This window comes from Vanellus vanellus, assembly GCF_965231255.1.
Source record: "Vanellus vanellus genome assembly, chromosome: 6".
Lineage (NCBI taxonomy): Eukaryota > Metazoa > Chordata > Aves > Charadriiformes > Charadriidae > Vanellus > Vanellus vanellus.
The window spans coordinates 63,885,456-63,910,749 of record NC_138911.1 but is presented as its reverse complement, the minus strand read 5'-3'; the positions used below and the strand labels follow the sequence as shown (position 1 = coordinate 63,910,749).

The following is a 25,294-nucleotide window of genomic DNA, read 5'->3' as shown; positions in this document are numbered from 1 at the left end:
GAGATTTTTCTAGCATGTATTAGACAAGGTCTTCTAATATATTTCTTTTGTGAAGATTTTTGCTGTCAAAATTTTTTGATGCCAGGAAAGATTAGTTGTTTCTCCCTTAGAATTCATGCAATGAAACTACTTACTGTATTTCTTTTAGAGTATCTCTGTAGTAACAAATTAAAACTTAAAAGAAATTAAAAGAATCCATACTTTTTCATGTTTCTAACAGATTTCTACATAAAATAAGTCTGGGCAGCAAGTAACCTATGCTTTTTTTATTATTATTTTTCCTTCCCTTCCTCCCCCTCCCTCCAGGGAAAATGCCATATAATAAGAAGACTACTGGAAAAAGAGCCCCTGCAAAAAGGAAACTTGCTGAAGTGTTTGCTCTGGGGGAGGTTCTAGCGGATACATCAAGAAAAGAATGGAAATTAGGTGTCCCTATAGGGCAAGGGGGCTTTGGACGCCTATACCTTGGTAAGTATAATTATCTTTGATAATTCTTCAAAATGAAGAGCAAGATGTTTATCCTTACTCAAAGCAATGAGAATTGACCCAAAGTTAGAAACTTGGAGTATCTTCAAGTGATCTTTTTTAATAGAACCTGGGCTTGGTTCATGGTGTTGGAAAAAAACAAGAGTGGGCAAATGATCATTGTAAGAGCTGTGGTTGTTTGAGATTCTGGTGGTAGTTTGTTCATTTTTAAAACCAAAAATCATAGAATCATAGAATGGTTTATGTTGGAAAGGACCTAGGATCATTGAGTTCCAACCCCCCTGCCATAGGCAGGGACACCTCCCACTAGACCAGGTTGCCCAAGGCCACGTCTAATCTTTATTACTTTTAACAGTGAAAGGATAGTTCAGTATTTATTTAAATTTTATTTTTGGTCTGGCCTAAAGAAAGGACTTTTTGCATGAGTGTCCTAATATCACAAATTTTGAACTGAAGCTGTCTAAGCATATTCTATGGAGGCTACTGATCAGCAGTACTTTGGCTGGTTTTCACTTTGGTGCTGTTTTTGACTTTTTCATTGCCTTGTGAACTTCTGACATAACTCAGGTACTTTTTTTTTTTATGTAACCAATGCTCAAAACAAATTGAAATCTCGGACTTCAGTTTAAAGCATCAGCACAGATCTTGTTTTGCAATGCTGTTTGTTGAATTCAAAGAAAAACGTTAATGGATAGCATTCCATACTTAGTTATTTGAACAGATGAATGGATAAGAGAGATCTTGAGGATACCTCAGGGAACTAAAAACCTTGATTGCCCCTACTCATTTTCCAAACAATTTTGAAGGTATGAAAGTTAACGTGATCATGATGATAAGGTTTTCTTTTGCTATGCATTTGTGGTCTTCCTCCTGTTAGTGAAAAAGTTGCACTGAATTCATACCGAGTTGAAAAAAAAAAAAAGAATAATCTATCCCGCTTTTAAAATGAACAGACTTGCAGTATAAGTGGATTAAGAAGAAAAACAAGACCAGTGGGTGGCTTTGTGCCAAAGAAGCTCTCTAGTACTTACTCAGCCTTGCTCAATGAGCTACTAAATTTACTGAGACTGGAGTTCTAGCTCACTTAAATTGTGTAGTCCTTCGTGTTAAGAATTCTTGCTTTGTTCAAGCCAAAGCTGGCTCTCTGTTTCCCCATCATTTGCACAAAGCTGTGCTCCTGACTGTTCCTGTACTTTGTGCTTGCCTAACTTGATGCCCTTTATACCTGTATGTCCTTTTGTCACAAATATCAACAGCTTAGTAGCGACAAAAAGTCACTTTTGGATATGTGGCATGGCAAAATAGTAGAGAGAATGTGTTTTTCATCTTCATGTCCACAACATTTTCATCAGTCCTAGAAAATGAAAGAAAAGCTATTGACTAGGAAAAAGTTATTGAATAAGAAGGAACAACTCCTTTATTTAGTAAACTGCCTGTATTCCTCAAGCAGATGGGAGAATGCAAGACCGTATCCATGTAGACTAGTCTTGCCATATAGAGTAGTTCTCTTACCAAAGTCTAAGGTACTGATATATATTCATGTCAGTACTTAATTGCTTTGTTGTTTGTTTGTCCATGCTGCATAGTAAATAAGTGTATGTTTTGTGACAGTTCCCTCTCATACTACTAATAAATGCTTCCCTTTTAACAGCTGATGTTAATTCCTCAAAGTCAGTTGGCAGCGATGCACCTTATGTTGCAAAAGTGGTAAGAGACAATTTGAATCTTTACTTCACAATTTGAAAATGTTTGTTCTAGAATAGCATGTGTAATTTAAAACATCTTCTGACTGAAAATAACACAATTCCATAGTGCTGTTTAAAATAAAAGTAATTGTGGTGATACAGAGGAACACTGCTTAGAATTGAGACTTCTAATGTATGAGGGTGGAACATCAGGGAAGCTGATAAAGGTTCATGAAATAGATCAGATTCTGTGTCATTTGCTGCTTCCTGTAAACAGCCCAAATATCACAAAATGAATGAAATCTGGCTAGCTTTTGGAGAATTTCTGTGATTCAACAGTGAGTCTATGTGAACTGTTGCTCACCACTGGATGTTGTTAAGCTGACAGATGGCTTGGGAGTAGAAACAGCAAAACTTTGATTCCTGACATCCCCACAGATATAAAGGCCTTTAAATGTTCTATCATAAAATACATACATATCCTAATTCCCACTGAATTAAAACGGCACTGGCACATAATTTTTTTAACCTAATAATTAGGGAGAAGAAAAAGCATTGTTGATAGCTCATTGTAGCAAATCAGCAAATTCTTTTTATTTGTTGAATTTTTCTTATGTTTTTAATCTTAAAATAAAAAAAGATTTATTTAACTTGGTATGGCTGTAATATCCTCTTCTTTAAGAAAAAATAAATTACACCTTAATTTTGTTAGATTACCCTGTATAGATCCTACTATTACACATGATTCCCTGGTAAAGTCTTAGTAAAAAACCTGGGAATATAGGAATATCCATAGGAGATTCAGACTGTTCATTATCATGGTGGTACTTCTGGTCCTGTGGCAAATAACAGAAAACTGTACAAGAACTTCAAGTTGTAAAATAATAGTTCTTCAGCACAGTTCCGAACTGCAATGTTTTAGTCTTTTATTTTATTAAACTATATGGCAGTACTGAAATGCTTTACCGCAATAGCTGGCCGCTTATGTAAATATGTTAATACTTTTAACATTTGTTAAAAATGTTAAATAATAATAAAAGTATGGTCAGGCTAATTTAGAATAAAATACACTTTAATTAGTGTGTGCCTTTAATCTTGATATTTATATCTGTGATTAAATTTCTAGGGAAATTCTAGAGTACTGATTTTGATACTGTTCAGACACCCCAAGATACTGTTTGTGATGATCCTCTTTCTGAAACATTGCCACTTGCTGAAAAAAGCATCATTCACGGGAGAAGTGCCAAATGACCACACTTTCAAGATCAGCGTACTGCTGCTGCCTTAGGTGTTTACGGGCAGGAATTCCATATAGATCAAGAGTCCCAGCCTGCAGCTCTTGCATGGTGGCAACCTGCTTTTGTACGTCCAACCTGTGCCATCGAGTGTGGGGCAGTTCATTATGCTGTGGCCTGTTAGAAGTAGATAACAGACACTCGGGTTATCAGCAGTGGCTTGCCTAGAAGAGGCATTGGCTCCTAATTGCTGGCTCCTGATGAGTTTGGACTGATCAGGAACCAGAGTGCCCTTTAATTTTCATAGAAGAATCCAGTTTGACTTGCTTGGAAAATTGTCAGCTATGCATTATATTATGCTGTGTGTAATTGGTATCCTCCTCTTTCCTTGAGTTTGAGGCCTGTCCATCTGCTTCTCTCCTCTGCCACTTTAGGCTCTGAATAGAAGAGCTGCTGTAAGTTCTGGGTTGCTTTTATGCTAGATTCACTTTGTTGCAGCAATTTGTAAATACCTCCATAACTAATCTCCCAGATGACTGCTCACTTTTAATTTGTCTTTTATAAGTTTGTCTTTATGGCAATAAAGAGTAGCCCCAGTCCTTGTGCTGCCCTCACAAATGACCCGTAACGTATCATGGCTCTACAGTCTAGTATTACAGAACCACAGATAAGGGCCTATTTTGTGATGCCTGGGTGAATTCTAGTTGGTCCATCAGCTGAAGCAAAGTGGTTAACAGCTTTGAACAATTATTAGTGTTTAACAAAATATGTGCTTCTGCAGTAATGTTCTTCAAATTAAGCTATTAAAGCGGGATGGAAATTGGCTTAGTCTTTGACATATCCTCATAGTATTGATGTCTGAGCAGTATGAAATGAATCACAGTTTTTAGTAAAAAAGGAAATGCTTTTTAACATGTGGACCTTTCAGATGTCATTGTTCAGGAGTAGATGCAGACTTTAATAACACTTCATTAAATTGCTGACTGAAAAAGATCAGAATTCTTAAAATACTACTTAAAGAAATTTATTGGCTTTCGACACGTACTCCTCCATAATCTCTTTCATTATGATATCTTTTCTAATTAGACTTTAATTTCAGTTTTCCAAATCATGTGTTTAGAATGACTCTGGGCATAAAGTTGTAGAAATTTATGTTTGAAGTCTTTCTGGGTTTAGCATACAAGATGACTAGTATGGCAAATATTGGACATCCTTACATGAGCCTTTTTAACATAGCGTATGCGTTTATTTATCTGTATGTAGAATTAATGGTATTATGGGGAAACAGCTTCATAGTCAACATGAAGATGTTTAGTGGCTAAATCATTTATCCATCCCCTCAAGTATGAAAAGATACCAGATTTTCAGCATTTGCTCTGACTCAAGAAATATATATCTTTTTTTCAGCACTGAGACATAATTTTTTGCGGAATAATTTATTCAAAGATAAATATTTTAAGAATTTTTAACACCTACAGTTTTTTGCTGTGTTTCAGTAAGACAATAACATTCTTCAAACCTATGTAAATTGAATCAAAATAATATTTATTATTTATATTCTAATTAAGTTAGAGTATTAATGGATTATGCTATACAGAAACAAGTGAATAGCTTAAGTAATGTTTATTTGAGATAACTGCAGTATAAGAATTCAGCTACTTAACCCTTCTCTGTATATATAGTCTAATTTGTTGTCCATAGTGGATAAATGAACTAAATGAAAGTAAATATGCATGTACCAAAGTTTATGTGTGTTTATCAGTTGGTCTAGTTGACTCCTTTTTTCTGGTTCATGGCTTAAGTCTGACTGTTGGTCTCCCGAGGAGGGGCCAGAAAACTGTTGTCTCGGCTCTGTTGTTTATCAGGTCAATGCTGCTGGAGAAAGTGAGGCAGAGATAGGCAGTACCTTTGTAATCGAGCGCCCAGGCCCAGGAATGGTGCCTAAGCTGGTATCTGCCCTCATTCTCACCAGCCCTCCTACTTTGCCTCTGAGCCAATACATCGGACACACGCTAGAGCCCACGTTCATCAGTGTGTTTGATCTCTTTACATTTGTTAATGTCGGGCAGCAGTAAACCTCTGTTAGCTGAGTGGTACAGTCTGGCCTTTAGCAGTTTTCTGCGTCTACATTTAAAAGTTACAATGAAAACCATTTAAGATTAACATTATGTATCTTGGATCTTTTGCTAATATCATGTGATTGTATTCTTTCTGGGTTTCTTTGCTAGTAATAATTTTTTTTTGTTAGTTTTTTTTAAAGCATAGGATATTCCAAAACGGCTATTTTTACTGATATAGAATGAATGTGGACATATATGAGTAACTAGACTAAAACAAATTACTTAAGCTTATCTCAAAATCAATCACTTAAAAATTGCAAGAGTTGAAATCAGTTTGGTTTTTTTTCTGCTCTACATTCTGGAAATGTAGAGTCAAGGTACTTGCCCATTTGCAATTCTTGCAGTACTGCAAAGCTTTGGTGTTTTCGAACCAGTTTCTTTCTTGCACTTTACTTGCAATATGTGGTTGCTGTAGATTTGTCCCTATAAAATGGAACTGAAATACCTTATGTTTGTGTTTATCAGCACTGGGTAGAGTATTTCAGGGAGAATATGTTTTTATAGGGTGAATGTTACGTTTTGTGAGCTTTTGATAATTATTAGGCATTAACACAGCAGTTTTTAACTAATTTTAAATTGTCTTAAAGGAACCCAGCCAGAATGGACCTCTTTTTACTGAGTTAAAGTTCTACATGCGAGCTGCTAAGCCAGATGAAAGTAAGCAGTCTATTAAAATGTTTTTAATGACCTACAAGCATTTAGGAAAATAGAGCCTACAGGAGTAAGGTCAAACTTTAAGGGAATCTTTTTAGGTAATTTTCAAAATTATTTCTGAATTATTGAAATCTGATTCAGACATATAGTAAAATTACGCATTTTTGGTAAGATGTTCTTTATAGTTGTGTTGATGGTATTGTCTAAATTGAAACTTTAGTTGCATCTCTGTCCCTATGACGGATGCATCATTAACTTTCCAGTATACTTTGCATACTTTGCATACAAGTTTCCATGAAATATGCAGCTCACATGTGTGCAAATACTTTAAGCAATGTGAGTACTCCCTTTTTTTGTAAGTCTTTGCTGATGCAAATTCATTAATTTGTCTTTATTTATATTTTCAGTTCAGAAGTGGACTAAGTCTCATAAACTGAAATATTTAGGTGTACCAAGGTATTGGGGTTCTGGCTTGCATGAAAAAAATGGAAACAGGTGAATATATCTTTTGTTGGCATATACTGGGATTTATTTCATCCACAGCCACTATCCCTTTTAACCTAATTTACTTCATAAGATGTATTTTCCACCTATCTTCATGTTCATTTCTGCTACAAAGTTTCATGTTCATAACAGGGTATATTTAAGGAATAGATGAATAGGTACATTTATCTGTACTCTGTTTGTTACTCGTATTTGTGTCTATTACGTTCTTTGTGATTTAGTTTTCATTTGTCTTGAATGTTGCTGCAATACTGTGATGCTATACATACGTAGTTTAGAAGCTTGTCCTATTTGAATTAAAATAAAGTTGACTTCTAATGTATGTCCTTGACTAATATGACTACTTTTTAAGTTTTTCTTTTGGTGTGGTGTGCACTTAGAGTATTTTCACTTCACTCATACATATGAAGGTCTTCGTGTTCTCTCTAAATCTATTTTATTTTCCCTGGGGATATATGTTTGTTTTTTGGTTGGTTGTTTTTGTTTTTTTTTTTTTTCTTAATCTGGGAGCTAGAATAATCGCTAGTCTCATTTTAGATTTGTCTTCAGTCTGGGGATAGTTTTTAGTATTGTTCCTTGTCATGAAACGTTTTTGTCAGTTGGTCTTGAATGTTATGTCTGTTTATGTAACAATCCTTGTTTCCCATTGGGCTTTCTCTAAACAGCTATGCTGCAAAGGAGTTTTAGTAGCTCTCTGGTCAGGGTACTTGTTATACTTGCATAACTAGTCAGGAATAAAGAACAGTTCTTTTGATGGACAAACTTTTGACTAGCTGATGTAAAAAAGTTAAGAATTGAGGTACAACGTTAAAAAAAAAAGTCAACTATTTCCCACATATTTGTTTTCTATGTACCGGCAGTTTATCTTTTGAGAGATGTTTTCAATCAGTGATTTGTACAATTAACACATAGGTAAAGCACTTTGCTAAGTACAGTTCAGTAAGTTTGCTGTTTTGTTGTTTGTTTTTTTTTTTTTTTTTTTCCCTTGAATTAGTTATCGATTTATGATAATGGACCGATTTGGCAGAGATCTTCAGAAAATGTATGAAGAGAATGCAAAGCGATTTCCCCATAAAACTGTACTACAATTAGGCCTGAGAATAGTAAGTTTAAAAGATATATTTTTACAATCTGCTTTCCCGTGTATGTCTTTCGGGTAAATCACACTTTTGTGCTGAGTACAGGTCCTCTGCTGGGTGGACCTGGGTACTGCATTTATATGACTATTTTGTTTTGTTAGCTTGATATTCTGGAATACATCCATGAGCATGAATATGTGCATGGAGATATCAAGGCGTCAAACCTTCTTACGAGTTACAAGAACCCTAATCAGGTATTTCTGATGCATTTTATTCCTCGTGTTTTAAACCTTCTATTTGACAACACAAGTGCTTTGAAACTGTGAAATCTAGCAGAAGTTCATTTTTAAGAATGTATATGGTAACATTATTTCTGCTTGACATTTGTATCTAGTTAATATTCTACTATTTTTTTATGCATTTTGCTGGACAGTTATCAAATTGACTATTTGGCCTAAATAATATTCCAGAGAAATTCTTAAGATTGAAAAAAAAAAAAAAAAAAAGACTCACAAATAGGTATTTGCAGGTGGAAGCTTAAAATTATATAGCACACTGGTAAATTATGTTTGCCTGTCTGCATTGTTATCTTATTCCTTTGTTTGAGAAATTCATCAGATAAGTGTTCTGCTACTTGGAAAAATTGGTCTTTAAAGTGTTGATTGTTCCACTTGATTTACAGAAGTCTTTCATTTTTCAGCATTTTTAACTCTCTTTACTATTCAAACAATGCATATTAGAATTTCAGAATTATGCATGTCTTCTTGCCCCAATGTTTTGGATCACAAAATAAGGAAAATAATCTTAGTTCTCTTAAAGTAACTGTAGTGTTAGTGAGAAGTCATACTATGTAGTAATGTTCAAATGGGACAGCTGACTTTAAAGAGGATAGGACAGTAAGTGTATTTATACCCCTATGAACATTACGTCTCTCTTCTATTTTTTTTTTTCGCTTAACCTTACTGGTAATAACTGACTATTTTACTGTATGTGTCCTCTGCATCAGCAAGAAATTACTTCCAGATCAGACTGCTGTATGGAAAACAACAAAACCGGTCTGACACATTTTTTTCAAATCATATGTAGTAATCTCAATAAAGCACTGAAGAAAGGATCATTTAGAGTCAAAAACCTCACTGTTTATAATACCTTTTAAGAAGTTACAAGAATGGTTGGAAGTTACATTTATTATTTGTGTATTTTTTGTATTTATAGTTCTTTAATCTTTAATTCTTTGTGGAAATTACTAGGTGTACTTGGTGGATTATGGACTTTCCTTCCGATACTGTCCTGAAGGAGTTCACAAAGTATATAAAGAAGATCCTAAAAGGTGTCATGACGGAACTATTGAATATACCAGTATCGATGCACACAAGGGCGTGGGTAAGTATGTAAAACTGTTCTCAGCAATAGGCATTTGTGCATCCTTTTTATAAACACAGAAGACTTTATTTGCTGCATTGAGTTTTGTAAACAACTAGGTTTCCAAATGTATAAAAATGTTTTTTCTTCTCTATGGACTATGCTGGCATTTTTCTTTTTTTCTTTCTATTTACTAACTTTTACTTTGATATTAATTTACTGTGTTTTTAATGTAACTTTCTTAAATAGTGTTCCTTAATTTATAAAGACTATTAAGATGTTGAGTGTATTGGTTTTTATTAACTGAGTAGAAATGGAATAGTGCTTATGAGATCTTGATAGGAAAACAGGCCCTGTTTTCAGGAGATAAATAGTTTCTGCTATCAGTGTGAACGTTGTTCCTTAATATTTGGCAAAGATGTACAATATTCTTTATCTTGTAGACTGCTTGATATGTAGAAGATTTTTAAACAAAACTTCATTTAATAATGAAATTTTATTCGTGATTATGCCTATAGTCACTGAACACCAAAAGGCAAGAAGTGAGAAAAGGTTGAACACGAAAAGGACAGGTCTATGTCTGATTAAACTCTGAGCATTTGTAGTGAACACCAATTTTATTTTGTTCGTTCTTAAATTTGGTTTTATTAATCATGTCTTGCAAAAATATCCGTTGTTGAAAATTATTATTTACTTCAGGATGAACTGTTGCACCTGTGCTTAAAACTGAACATGAACAAAGATGACTTGATTTGCCTGTTTATAATGTAGTCTGTGGCCAATGTGCATGTGGGTGGTTGGCTTTTTTTGGGGTGGGGATTTTTTTTTTTTGGTAGGGCATAGAGATCTGATCTGTTATTGTCCTCTGTTCAGTTTTCAGGCCACATAAAATATTTTAGCATCGTGGAATACTTTTGTTTCAGGAGGTGGGGTTTCAGCACTATTACCTTTTTATAGCAGAAGGAAAGTAAAAACTGTTTTGAACAGAAAGTCAATCACCTCACTAACTTGCTCTATTTTTTCCACAATCTGAGTACTTAAAAAGCTTCCCAAATTGGGATAACTGCAGCGTGTCATGTCCTTGAGTAAAAGAAAGGGATTAAAAAAGGACTTAAAAATGAAGTTATCCTTCCAGATGTAGGAACAATATATTTTTCTTCCTTGCTTTCACACTAAAATAAATAAGTATTAGATACAGTAGTGTTACATTTTTAGCATTGGCTTTCTATTTTCTTAACATATTTACAAATTTTAACTGTTGTTATACTGTGTGTGCTTTATTAGCTGCTCTCATGGTTCTTTTTTTATGTGTGCATATGTATTTAGCACCATCGAGACGCGGTGATCTGGAGATCTTGGGTTACTGTATGATTCATTGGCTTAGTGGCCATCTACCGTGGGAGGATAATTTGAAAGATCCAAATTTTGTCAGAGACTCAAAAATCAGGTGAGAAACTACTTGTTTTCTTTCTTTTTTGAAATTGAAAATAGGCATGAAAATTTCATAATGTAGAAATGCTTTGTACTTTCAGTATGTTCTCTTTTGGCGAGTAGGCTATTGTATTGTATACCCTCCAGTTTCTCTTCATAGTGTCTCACGTATCCTTCGCTTGTAACTAAACTTTACTTGTACTGTCCTACTGTTGTCTTCTGCATATGTGAGATGCTTATTTATCCACCAAAGTATTGTCACTTTAGAGTACTGTGGTTAAGACAAAAACCACTCTTATCAGTATGCAGGTAACCATTAGTCCTGCTTTACAGAAAGAGAAGCATGGAGTATAAGTAGCCTTTATAACACCGTGCTCTGAAGTCAGTGGCAGAGGTGAGAGCTAAAGGTGGATCTTAAATGTCTTTGAGCATTATTGCAGCTGGAGGACTACTAATGTAGGATTTCGTTAATTATTTTTTTGTCCTTCTCCCTCACTGCTACATTCCTTTGTCTTCCCCACACCCCCACTCAACCCTCTCTTGTCAGATATTTATTATGAAGAAAGCTGTAAAGACACAGCAGTTTCTGTCTCATTAGCAAGTATTTGTTATCTAGCTTCCTTATCTCTACTTTTAACACTTTGGCCTCCATCAATGTTAGTGAAGACCTCCTCCTGTCCCCCACTTATTATTTTGGTAGGGGATCTGCTCTGAATAATACCAGCTAGAGAGAGTCTTCTAAGAGGAAGAGGTGAGAGCATTGGTATGTGAGGCATTAAAATGGACCAGTTCTTTTCCTTCAGTCTTATACTTGCTTGCTTTTGTAAGAACCAAAAACTGTTGAACAAAAACTTGCCATATTTCAGATAGCCTCTCTGGCATATATCAGGTTCTCAAATGTACTACACTCCTAACAAATGGCTGTACTAAGCCATTTGAAAGATTTATCTTGTAGTGTTTCCTGTCGGTGATGGTGGCCCGAGCTAGGTACTTCAGAAGTTTATCAGAACAGGGCAGGATTCAAAGTTTGAAAGAAACAATGGTTTTGAATAATTTTGTTTTTCAGATGTAGAGATAATATTTCAGTTCTGATGGACAAATGCTTTCCTGGGAAAAATAAACCAGGTAAGAGGAGCTGTTTTAACTTAAAATACTTTGTTTTGTACCATGTGGTAAGCATTCTCTAATAATTTGTTTGAATGTCCTTTTTCTTTAAAATAATAAAATCTATCAGTCTGTTTGGGTGCCATCACCAAATTGTAGACGACTTTAGACAATGGCGAGGAGCTCTGAAATTTGTACTTACGTGGGGCATACCAGTGTATACAAGGGAAGGCTGTGCTACTCTGTATTCAAATAAAAACAGATCAATTAAGTTGCTGCAAAAGGTGAGGAGTTACCAGACTGTCTGCAGCTTTTTTCTTGAGAGGTGTCTCTCGGGCATTGTACTCTAATCTGTTGCTTCTTTAAGTCCTCCTTGTTTACTTAAATTTGTACCTATTTTTCTTCTTACTTTTATCAGCAACAAATTGACATGAATTATATTGTTGATTAAGAGAAGTTTAGATTCTTTATTTTTTGGCTGCAGTTATATGAACTGCAGACACTGTGTTGCTTCTAGCTAAAGACAGTATTAAGTATTTGCAAACACGAGATGTGTAAGTTGTTTTTCACAAGTGAATTTTAGACATTCAAAATACAAAGTAATGGAAACTTGAAGTATAGATTATTTCTATTTGTCATTGGTGATTTGCTGAGTGGTTTTTTTTTAATTTGTTAAAACTGACTATTAGAAATGCACTTTCTTGGGATCTTAAACTTAATATTTAGTTATTTCCAGCTACTCCTGGTGATCAGAAGAGAGTTTTCTTTGTCAAGTGTGACTTGTCTGTTTTTATAGTGGTCAAATATTTCATGTATTTTTTTAATGTATGTTTCAGTCTTGAACTGATGGAAGTTCTGCGGTAACACCAAGTTTCCTTTTCAACATTTTTAAATATAGACATAAGAAATGTAAACAAGCATTCATTGGTGAAGATTGGCCTATTAAATTTTTTACGACTGACTGTTTTCTTGCAATGAATGTAAAAAAAAAAAAAAAAAAACAAAAAAAAAAAAACCAAAAAAAACCCACACACCCAAAAAACAAAGAGTGATGCTGCATCACTGGGTAATGAACTTTGGTATAACTTTTTTATAAAATGTGTTGTAGTAAAGTCATAATTATGAGTTTATAAATAACCATTTCAAAAAATAGCGTAAGTGGTGCATGCATAATTTCTGACTTTTGTGGTAGAAGTGAATGATTAAAATGTTTTCAAATAAAAAATAATTGGAGGTACCATTTCTTTAGATGAAATAGCCAAATATATGGAAAAGGTGAAGCTACTGAGCTATGAAGAGAAACCTGTTTATCAGCATTTCCGAGAAATACTTCTGCAAGGTCTTAAGGCCATTGGGCAGAAAGATGATGGAGTACTTGACTTTGGCTTGTCAGAGAATGGAGACTTGCAAACACATCCCACGCAAAAGGTTTTTACTCTAATAATTTATGTCAGTTTTTAATGCATTTTTTTTTAGCTAAATAAGAGTTAAAGTGGTATTGGAAGTAGGTGTCATAACTGCATCCAGTAGGAAATAAGCAAATAGTGAAATGTTTGTTTAAGTCCTACTCTTATGCGTTGTTTCTCTAATTTAACTTCACTAATTGTTATTAAAACTTAATATAGAATGATGCATTTTTCATAATGGATAATACCTTGGATAACAGACTGTGTGTATGTAGTTGTAATGACATTTGAACAGATGAACATTCAGTTAACTTACTTATTTTCCTTAAATTGGTAAAACTCCAGGTGGATCGAAATATATGTAAGGTAAAATAAGTCTAGTTTTTGTTTCATATGTTTCCTTTCCGTGACTAGTTCAAAGCTTAGTTTAAAGTATACCTCTTTATGCCAAGTATTTGATTCTGGAATTCACATATTGAATTCACTGTGATCTAATATGTTATTTATGAGCCTTAACTATAGTGGTTGGCTAGGGGTATTTTATTCCTTGTATTTAAGGTGCCTTAAACTCAAGGTTTGGACTCGCATTTGAGTACAGCATAAGAACTTTCTAAGCCTTAGGGAAAGTGTATGTTAAAATGGTTTATAATAACGATAAAAAATAGTCAAATAATGGAACAATAAATATTATCCTGTACTTCAAACTGCATTTATTACCTGTTTACTTGCATTTGTTAATAACAGGTGGGTAGTTTATTGGTTCCTTTAATATGAACCAGGGAACTGAGAATTATAATACAGGATAATAATACAAGAATTCTGCCTTCTTACTGACGTGATCAGCAGTGTGTTAAAGATGGGCAAAAAGCAGAAGAGAAAAAAAGCTGTAGGATTTTAAAGTCTTCTGAGGATATATGTCCACCTTTTCTTACTTCATTTTGTCCAGTAAATACTACTTCGGCTAAAATTGTACAGCCATGGTCTCTATATTAATATTTTCTGCCGAACTGAGTGTAAAGATCTGTCCAAAAGGCGAATTCTTTAGCATAAATTCTTCTGTTCCCCCTGTGGATCGACATGGTTTGAGACCTGTGTTTTGGGGAAAAAAAAATAAATCTGTTTTTAATGGTTGGCTGGTTTCTTTGCTGAATACGTTGGCCTGCTGCAGAGCCAACATCTGTGACCTTTAATGTCCTTGTCCAGCAGAGAAGGCTGGTGCACATTTCCAATGGAATGAAACTTCAAAAATCTTATTCCTTTAGCCAATATCAGTCAAGACCATTTCTGAAGGGTGGGATAATACTTTTCCATAGGTTCATACCTACTAGCATCAATTAGGAGTTAGTTTTTACATTGTTTCTTTTTTTTTTTTTTTTTTTTTTTTTTTTTTTACTTTGAGGAACCACGTGCATGGTCAGCTTGCTCAGTTTTCACAAGTATGTTCAAGTACTTGTAAAACAGTGAGTGTTACTGGTCTGTTTGAATAAGTGCTTTCAGCTGTCCGCTTCACGTTGCAGTGGACTTCACGTAGCTACTTCATGCCAGCTACTGCTAGAGTGTCCAGACAGGATAAGACTGTTTGCTTGAAATCAGGTTGACATAACCTGCTTGCTTTTGACCAAGTACCAGGACAGATGATTCTTCCTTCCATGTTGGATTTTCTAGGCCTTGTAACAGCTGTGGTGTAGGCTAGAGTAGAAGAATAGATTGTGTCAGTCTTTCTTCCAAGGGCATATTTTGCCGTTTTCTTCAAGAACGAATGGAAGGAGGGTCTTCAGCAGGATGTCTCCCTTCCCAGAACATACGTTTGGGAATTCAGGCTATGAGGTTTTTCTTCCAGAGGGTGTCAGACACTAATGAGAGGCTAGGAAAGCAGGAATAGGAGTTGTGTAGTTGAGAATAGCTGGACACTTGGATACATAGAGGAAGAAAGGAAGAACATAGAATGGTAATTAAAATTACTTGTACTTTCAGCTGTGACAGGAAGCTTAACTTGATGACTGAGGGTTTTAAAGATAAGCTCCAAATTCCAAACTCTGTTAGAAACTGCTTTCCATAAAGATAATTTAAAATTGATCAATAGCATCTTGCCTCTGAAAGCCAGTATCTTCTAGCACATGCTGAATTTCTTTTGGCATGCTTAATATCTAATTTGGAGAAGAAAAATGCAGTCTGGCATCTACCCTTGAGAAGATGGTGACCTCTAATGTAGAGTATTTATGGCATTTTGGCTCTACTGTTCTTCTAATCACAACAGGTCTCAAGACACCTACTCTTCAATTCCTCTGGGGCAGTCTACCATAATACTTTTACGAAAGTGTTATTTGGTGTTCTGAAGTTATGCAGTTTCAGAGCTAGGAGACTATTTTTAGCTTCTGTGTAAATAAATTCTTAGAATGTAGGATTCTTCTGTGCTTTCAGCTCGTATAGCTAATTGAGCCATGATGTGCATTATATGTTGCATATAAGCATGGTTGTTCTGGAATCTCTGTCACTTTTCAGTATTGGTATCTAGCTGAAACTCACAGATGTCTGCTATATTAAAAGTTAACATTTTATTTTCTACATCATGACTCAAGTTTCCCCAGATGTATGAGTAAACGAAACACAATCCACAGTTCTGCTGGAGGTTTTGTTTTGTTTTGTTTTTTTCTGTATAGTAAATGCATGTTGGTTTGTGTGTGGTATTTTGTAATAGTTCTAGCAAAACAAGAAACTAACAGTACCATGTGTTGAACAAAGTATCTGGAGCTCTTGACTAAATTATTTAGGGTAAGGACCACATGTTACTTTTGTTTAGTGCTGAGGAGTTGCTGGGAAATATTGGGAGTAAGCTAAACTGGAAAAATATGGATCTTAGTGATTTGTGGTTCCTTCTAATGTTCAGCTTCAGATGTGCAGGTGTTGCTTTTGTCAGATGAATGCTGCCTGATTTCTACTGCTATGTAATTCACCTGCATCAAGATTAAGAAACCACTTTTTATTAAATAAGCTTGGAAACAGGATAAATCTATTTTGCTTTTGTGTAGTATGTATTGGATATCTGTTTTTCTGATGAGCGTTTAAAATGTTTTCTAGTACAATTGGGAGGAATGCATTATCTCTTGTATAAAAGCAGTACAGCGCTGAAATAGTCCTCCTTAATTTTGGTCAGAATGAACAAAAGTGTCTGTGTTTATTCCTGCCTAATGCATCACAAATCTGCTGACATGCTAACCTTGGAGTCTTGGCTGGCGGTAATCAGGCCTGTGCACCGGCAGGAAAGATGTACCTAATGCACTCCATCAGTGCAGTTTGCATATGGAAGTTCTCACAGGGGAGCTGCCCTGTGCCAGCTGAGGGTTACCTGCCCACTGCAGTTATTGTATGTAATTATCGAACCAATCTGTTCAGCCCAGCAGGGTTTAGATGGTAATCATGAAGCAACACTTTGGAAAGGAAAGATGTAATGCACTCTCCCCTTCTCTCATGAGCTATGTGAAGTTGTAGCCACTTTTAAAGCTGTATTAGTAAAGCTCTAGTCTCACATAATTTTTAAAAAAAAAAAAAAAAGGAAAAGGTAAACTCTTCCAGTGTTCATCAAAGTTATCTTCTGTGTCTGATACAGATACAGGTCAACTCATCCTTTGCAAAAATCATGTGGCTTTAAAGAAATAATCTTTCCATAACCACCATAAGAATACTTTGCAATAGTGAGATTAATTGTAACACACAGATAATAACATTTCTATCCATTTAGAGGTTTTAAGATAATGTACCTTGAATAGAGTTCAGATTTCCCAAGTACCTCTCCTTGGAACAGAACCCATAGTTGCTGTTAGAAAAAAGTAATAATGTACTGTCAGTGGGTGTTAGCTACTTTAAAGCTGTGCAAAGAAAGCCTTAAGAAGCAAGGATCCAGATAAACTTGAATTTTTTTGAGCTGTAATTGCTTTTAAAAAGACAATTAACATCAACTTTGAATAAAATGTTTTTCTGTGTTCTTTAAGATTTTTCAGATTGCTCCTTTGTTAACAGTTATTCAATGTAACTAAACAGGTTTTGATCATAAAATCTTGTGTTTTCATACATTAAAATTTCAACTCCTAATGTGATCTGCAGATAGGGGAACTGAACTTTAAGATTGTCTATTGCCTAATGTTCTTGCATTAATATATGAATAAATTTTCTCTACAACTGGAGACATTTTATAATATATGAGGAAATAATGCTTAAAATTGGGGAATATCTTGTGAAGATAAGATGTTTTCTACTTTCTGTGGTCTTTTCTGCTCTTGACTTTAGTTGTCCCTTTTTCCTTCCCCCCCACCCCCACCCCCACAGAAAAGAAGAAAGGCAGCAGCTGCAATCAGTGAGAGCACTGAAGCAGAAATGGAAGATACAGGAAGTCCAGAAAAAAAGAAACCAACTTCTTCTAGTAAGTCAAGGATTGTTCTCTCAAAGTCACATGTGCTGGTGTAGTAGGTTAATCCTGGCTAAGAGCCAAACTTCCACTCAGCTACTCGCTCCCCTTCTCAGTCTCCTTCTCATGGTCCTCCATGAGCTATGGGGAACATTTGCTCAACTGCCGTGGAGCACTACCTCCACCTCTAACCTTGGTGTTCCCTCTGCTGTTTTTCACTTTCCTTCCCAGCTTGTCCAGAGGTGCCACAGACAAATTGGGCTCAACTTTGGCCTATGGTGGGTTTGTTTTGGATCCAGCTGGAATGGGCTGTTGGGCACAGAACATCACTCTTCCCAAAGAGGCCACCCCTGTAGCTGACTCCAGCTTACCAAAACCTTGCCACATGGCCACATATACCCAATACAATCATTTACCTTTAGCAGTTGAAGTGCTTTTTATCTTTCATAATTTCTTTTTAGATTAATAAAATTGAAATATTTAAACTTGCTGTGTAAGAAAGTTATGCTCTCCAATTATTTGCTGCCTAAAGCTAGTAGAAATGCTAGGGGATAAAAATTCGTGGTTGCACCCTGTTCTTTTGCCATTATTCATTCTCTCCTCCATTCTCATTTTTGTCCTCTCGTCTTGTCCAATTCACTGTCAGAATATGCTGACTCCTCAGGACTTCATCACAGTGTGTTAAAGCCAGGGGCTAGCAGCAGCAGCAGCAGCTTCCAAAAGCCAAGTGTATTTAAAGTCAAGGAAAGGATCAGCTATAAGGATAGAAAATGCTGAAGCTACATTTTGGATAATTTGGCATAGTTTCAGTGTTTTCTGGAAAAAGTCATGGACAGATAAATAAAGTATGATTATTTTAAGTCCAAGATCAGAAATCTTCAGTACACCTGTATAGGGTAAGCTTACTGTGAGTGTCCAGTCAAACTGTTTTCTGGATCTAACCTTCTAATTCCTTCATGTAGATGTGAACTGAATTCAAGTAATTACAAAGATATTTTTCCTAAAGAATTTTTGATTCAGACTTTTAAGTAAAAGACTAGATGTTGTCCATGGTCACGTAGTCTAAAAATAATAAAACAGTAGCACTGCAGTCTACTCCAAAACAAATCTGCGTGTTTAAAAAAAAAAAAAGGTTTGATGAAGGAGGATGGTAGGATGGGAAAATAGAACATTTCAAACACAGTTATATTATGAGTAAGTTATGGATTTACCCTAGTATATTTACTCAAAGAGAATGGTGCAAAGTACAAGTAGTTAAGCTGATGTTATTCTGGAAGGTGACACTGCCCTGTTCATTTTCAGCTGTTCACATTATAGAATTCTGATCATTAAAATTGGTGATTATTTCTCTTACTTGAATGCCTTTTGAATTGTTGACTTCAATTTATTATGAATTTTCTAGTCTGTCAGTGGCTGAAAAAGTGTCAATTAGGTTATACTTTCTTTCAAGGAAATACAATTATTTGATATGATACTGATGTTTATTCATAGTTTTAGCATTTTCGATTTTATTTAAGACTTTAACAAAATATTTAACACAGCTGACTTTTTTCTGGTTTTGATTTGATACACATAAGCAGAATATACTTTCATTTTATATTATAATTATAATACTTTTTAACTGGAAATTCTCATAGACAGAGTTCTAAAAGAACTTGGGGAATTGCAATCCAAGTGGTAGCATCAGTTAAGTAAAGGTATTTGGGAGGCTTATATATATTTTCAGCATCCAGTGGTTAAATAAGTGATGGACATAAGCTTAAATTTAGACCTCCTCTTGCCAAGTCAATAGAGTTACGGGTGAAATGGTTCTAATTTCACTTCTTTATACTACCCAATGTAATGAATACCAAGTGGGGGGAGCATATCAAATGATTTCAGGTGAAAAGTGATACATGTACTTACTCATTTTGTTCTCTCCAAATTTGGAATTAAAAACTTTACCACTTATTACATGATTCATAAATCTGTGTTGAAGGAAAGGGCAAATGTTTCATAATAAGATTTTGATGCTTTTGATAAATTGAAAATAGCTGATTATTATAGAAATACTTCAGACTGTTTCCAAATCAGACTAGTTTTATGTTACCACGGGTGTGTTGCTCCATTATGTGATTAGTCCTGTGACTAAAAAAAAAATCCTTAAGTTTACTGTCCAGTAAAGTGGCTAATTTCTTGATAACTCTTAATTGTAGAAATTGAAATTTGATCATTCAGGAAAATTTTAAAAGTTCTTGAAATGCTATGTTATTGGTTTCCAAAATAGGATAAATATGGCCAGAGAGGGGTTACTCTTCAGGTGTTCAAACAGCATCTCATGAGTATTTGGATGTAAAACAGTGGCAAGAAGATTCATGCAGTGTCTTATTGTTCAGCTAATCAGCATTAACTGCACCTGACTATGCAGTTTGTCTAATCCAGTCCAAAAGAATAGTTATCCCCAAAAGATGCTGAAAAAGTGTATCAGTTTGAGTACACAGAGGTGCTCAGTGGCTACAGGGACTCTGCCAGTACTGAAATCTGCTGCTGCTGGGGCTGGGGAGCCCCCAGGCTTGGCGGAGGAGGAAGAATGAATGGCAGTGAGAAAGGACGGGTATCTTGAAGTTCTTGCTTCTTTGGTCTTCTCCCCCTGGTTGCTCTCAGTGTAAGAGTGGCCACTTCAGACGAGTTCAGTAAAGGCCATCTCTTTCAGTCATGTTAGCCATTGGTGTTTCTGGAGCTGTCAAGCAAGAGTGTTAAGACTCTTCCTTTTAGAAACAGAATTTCAGAAAGCCCTCAAGAAACAAGCTGTGTTGTGCTTAAAAAATAAGATGCACAAAATTTTGTGGAATTCTTAAATATTTTTTTATTTAAATTAGCATATTATCAGTTTCTTCTTTTTTTTTCCCGTGATAACTGGAACCCATATGCTTTCCTGAAAGCTGGAATTTTAAGAGGTATCCTTTTTAAGGTAATATGGATGGTGTTGAAGTATTATATTAGTCAATGTCTCTATACCGGGGAAAACCACTATGAGTAGAGATGATTTCTATTTAAACGAAAAGGGTTTTTCCACACTGTGTTACAGCTCCATTTTCAGTATTAGCTGCCTTCATGTATGATAGTAACATATAGAGGCTTATAAGTGATGATACTGTTAAAACAGAATGCCACTGTATGTATCCACCAACACTTTTGCAGGGGTGTACTGTATAATAATAATAGGACTAATATGCGTATTTTCAATCAGTTTGTATGGAATAGGCAGCTATTATGGGGAACTTTGGTGAAAATGGCATAAATGCTGGAAAAAGTTTGGAGTTTCATGAGAATTTGTAAATAACCCTAGGTTCAAAGCTACCAATAGAGATGAAAACTGCCAGTGGTAGAGGTTTTTTTAATTTTGGGGTTGGTGAAGATTGGTTTATAGAAATATAGAATTTTTTTAGACTAGATTTTTTTACACCAGCCTTTTTTATTTTCTGTTGTGATTTTAAAAAAAAAAAAAAAAACAACGATTTTTGGTGTTTATTAATTGGGAGAGTATAGAGAGAAATACTAAAGTAGACATGACAATGAAAGTACTATTTTTTTTTATGTACTCTTTTAGTAGTCGATACTGCTAGGGATAGGAATTGTGCATGTCTATCGCTGGATAGCATCTAGCATGGTAAGGCCTTAACTGGGGTCTTTGGTTACTCTTGCAGTATAAATAAAGAACTATGTGAACAGCTCCAATATGAAAAGAGTTATACTGACGGGTTGGTAAGAAGGCATTCCAAAATGGAGGTTTAATAGTATTTCTCAATTAATAGGTACTTAGCTTTATGTTTATTTACATTGCATGGCTTTGCATAAATCAGTATCTGTTTTTTTGTCATAGAAATAATTTTTTTCTTTATTCAAGCAAGATTTACTACTTAATGTTGGATTAAATCTACACTTAGGCTCATTTTTATATTTAGAGAATTATTGGCCTTGTCATCAAGCTTTAGGAGAGAGCAAATCATACATTTTTTTTTGAGCTTGTTTATGGTGCCACTTGTTACTTTCTACTACACACCAATGCCTACATTATAGGTGATCTTTACCTCTTAATTTTATACTCTAATACAGACATTTTCAGCAAAACCTGTACTGTACCGTAGTTCTAATTGTCTGGTATTCTTCTGTTCCTTCTCGTGAAGGATTTGGTATTGACTGGTATCTAATCGACTCCAGGAGTAAGTGGGTATTGGTCTTAAAACAGCATCTCCCTCTCTGTGACTGGTCACTGAAAGATCTGTCCCTTTCTGCGCCACTCATAGCCTTCCCTTTCCTGTCTCAGGAATGTAACAAGTTAAAGGTATGAGAGTTAGGTGGTCTGGTGTTAGAAGTTAGAAGCATGTACTGCTACGTTGTATCTAGAAAGTAACAGGAAGATTCAGGTTTTGAGGACAGAGAAACACTGCTCTTAGTTGTCAGAAATATTGACAAACTCACTTCTGTGTTTTGCATTAAATATATTCAAACATGATATGAAATGATCTGTCTCTTTATGGCCTGCCTCAAAATTGTTTGAGGATCTTCAAAAGCTATTTAAATTAGAAGAGGTGTGGTAGGAGGTGACTTTTAAGTGTAAAGATCCTTAAATATTATGGGTAGGAAGGTTAAAATAAATTACATATAAAACAAATGTATTGTTGTGGTTCTTCCCGAATCATGGTTTTCCTTGACAATTTGCAGGTGACAAATTCACTGAGAAGAACCTGAAACATGTGCCAATTTATTATAATAGAGACAAAATTAATGTCCAAGGTGTAAAGTATGGGAGTGTTCCTGTTTGCACCTGTGCCTGCTTGGAACACAGCTTTCTACTTAGTCTTCCTTTATATTTTAAGCTTGTTTCCGTACAATCCCCAGACCAATTCTAGCACTGAAACACATTTATAATGTAAATACATGTAAGTTCCTTGTTACACTGCATGGAACTTTCTTGTGTTTGCTGCTAATAAAAGTATTAAATTAAAACAAAACAAAACACCTTCTAAGGAAAATTTTCTATGTGGTAGGGTTCTGTATGATGGCTTTACATGTAGAACAAAATCATCTGAGAATCAAAGCGATGTCAGCTCTTTTTGTTGTTTTTCTGTGACCTGAAGAGGTATTGCAATGTGCTGAACAAGTGTTGCAATTTGAACTCAGATATAAAATTTGTAAGTGAAATTTTTCTACAGGACAGAAGAAAAACCCATTTACTGCCGTGACTCAGATTTTTACAGGAAACTAACCTTTTTCAAGATTGCTAGTAATATATTTGAATTAAACTTTATTCCTCCTGCAAATCGTTGTGTGGTGGAGAGGAGGGCTATTTTTAAACACATGCTGCATGTGACTACTGATTTATAAGCATATATAAAATTGTGTTTTGGAATGTCTTCAGTAAAGCAATTTTTACAAATAGAAGTAAATCAGTTTCAGTTTTATCTGGAACAATTTTATAAAATTTTTAAAAGAACATTTACAGATTTGATGTTATCTTTAGGAAATACACAGGCATAAAGTCGTCAAATAATACATTCTTGTGTTCTGATATTTTTCCATATTATCATATGGAAGTGTGTTGGCTTCCTTTGTTGCAGGAAACAAAGGGCTTAGAAGAACAGAGTACCAAAAGCCAAACCCCATCCACAACTCTACAAACTTACTATCTTCTCTCATCCCCGCCCTACAATCATGTATTTCCTGGAATTCAAGTCCATATTTCCATTCTTCTGGTCTCTCTGTTCTTGTTTCTGAATCATATTTCTGAATTTTTGTATAGAAAAGAACTGCAGAGAAAAGAGAACAAGCCAACTAACAAAAACTATTATGTGTTGCCCTTGCAGTTGCTTCAACAGCAAGTACTGAAAAATTCTAGGTTGAGAAGTGTTATGCTCCAAGGTTTTATCAACTGTGTGGGGTCCCTGGTGGAGTTGGGAAAGGGCTTGTCAGAGGACTGCATACTCTTCCTTATTTCATCTTCTCAAAAGAAAAGTAGATCTTCCTTGGCACCATATTCATTCAAACTGCCTAAACTCATTTGAGAATGGTAGACTAGTGTGATGTTTAACTGTCTTTAAATGCTGCACAGCCTGGCTTCAGTTCCCATTTGATGTTTGCAGTTGGGGGCTGAGTGTAGTCTTTCAGCTTCCAATGCTATTTTTTTTTTTTTTCTTATTCCTTACATAGGTAAAAAGCAATTGTATGGGTTCCATTCTCTTGTTTCCCCTCTTCAGATTGATGATTGTAGAAGCCTTTTAAGGGTCAGTTGAAGGAAAAAGGTCTCCTAGGGAGCCATCCAGCAAAATGACTTGGATATTTGATATGATCAAAGACAGCTGAAATATGACTGAAGCACGTTTTGGAAGACAAAAGTGATACTGTGGTCAGTGAAAGAATTTTGAAGAACTGACAGTCCTAAATTTGTCTCCATTGGAAATTACAAGTCCACAATTAGTTACTTAAATTGGCAACAAAGCACGTTATTGGATTAATTTATTGTACTGAGATCTGATATAGTGGGACATGCAACATCATATCCAGTTGACTAGGGAGAGTTGTGTGAGGTCAGTGGCCCTCTCATTCCTACTTCATCACTTCTCAGCTTAACTGTGGCAATTCAGTATATGTGGCATGAAGTAGCCAGTATTAAGGACTTGTCAGTTCTGTCATAAGAGTGTCCTGCTGTGGTACGCTGAGTCTGTATACAGAAATGATGATTAAGCCGCATCTATGCAGAGACTAGTTGGAGAACATCTCTTCCAGAAACCACTTGAGAACTCTCCACCACATGGTCCGACACTCCAGGTTTATTGACCTTTGTTTCTTAAAGAGATAGCCACATGGTTAAGTTTGTGTGTGGGGGTTATGTATACGTCCACACACACATTAGATTTTTTTTTAATTTTTTGTTTTTAAGAAAGGAAACCTTGCTGTGTCTGATCAACGTACTCGACTGCATGCGCTTCTTTTGAGGGTGAAAGATGTTAGCTGTGTTGTTTAATGATGATTACTGCAAGACTAGTCAAAGAGCTTGCATAGACTAGAATTGCTGGAACTCTTCAGCCGTTATACAGAGACTGGCGCATGCTCAGCCTTTGTCAGGTGTAAATTCAGCATGTGCAGGTGATACAGTTGCTAACCTCCAGCATGCCTGCTGCTAGATGTTTTTCACTTACCTGCTGTTTGCCTAGAGTCTGAAATCTATATGTGCGTCTGTTTTCAAGTATTCTAGCCTATGGTGTAACCTACAAGTCACCGTTAACACCTAAATCATACCTGATTTCATCTGCTTGGTAGCTGTGTTTTCATGCTCAGAATCTTTCACTGTCCTCGTTTCCATCAAAGCAGGCACTTAAGTGGGAAACTTGGGACTCTGCTGTCTGCTTGTTTTTACCATAGGAACCTTTGTCAATTTACAGAAACTTTCATTTTTTGACTCACGTACAGTTTTATTTTTCTTACTCATAGGACTTATGTGTGTTTCTAAAGCAGTGTATGTAGAATCAGAAAACAAAATGAGAAGGGACATCAAGAGGTGATCTGCTCTATACGCCAGCCTAAGGACAGGCTTATCTGTCTACATCTGTTAATCTTGATATATATATACACAGATATTTTCTCTTAAAACCTCTATGATTAAGATTCTAAAACATCCCTGGTCAACACCACTTGTAATACTTAACTATCCTTACTACTAAAAAGGGTTTGATAAGGCAGAGTATTTTCTTTTGATATTTTTAGTACCTAATATGAATTTCCCTTAACCTTATTAGTTGTCCTTTCCACTGTGAACATGAAAATTGCTCTCATTTTATGCAACAACC

General features: G+C 35.4%; 1 protein-coding gene across 1 annotated transcript in view; it reads left to right on the top strand.

The window, feature by feature from the left end:
* Positions 1-311: 311 nt before the first annotated feature.
* Positions 312-25,294, top strand: part of VRK1 (VRK serine/threonine kinase 1) — a gene marked incomplete at its 5' end in the record, with an annotated part of 29,660 nt that continues 4,677 nt past the window's right edge. The window contains 11 exons of the mRNA XM_082485584.1: positions 312-468; positions 2,138-2,193; positions 6,114-6,183; positions 6,588-6,675; positions 7,679-7,787; positions 7,925-8,017; positions 9,014-9,146; positions 10,452-10,572; positions 11,623-11,681; positions 12,910-13,088; positions 17,390-17,483. Coding sequence (XP_082341710.1) covers positions 312-468; positions 2,138-2,193; positions 6,114-6,183; positions 6,588-6,675; positions 7,679-7,787; positions 7,925-8,017; positions 9,014-9,146; positions 10,452-10,572; positions 11,623-11,681; positions 12,910-13,088; positions 17,390-17,483 — 1,159 coding nt within the window. The remainder of the gene's footprint in view (positions 469-2,137; positions 2,194-6,113; positions 6,184-6,587; positions 6,676-7,678; positions 7,788-7,924; positions 8,018-9,013; positions 9,147-10,451; positions 10,573-11,622; positions 11,682-12,909; positions 13,089-17,389; positions 17,484-25,294) is intronic.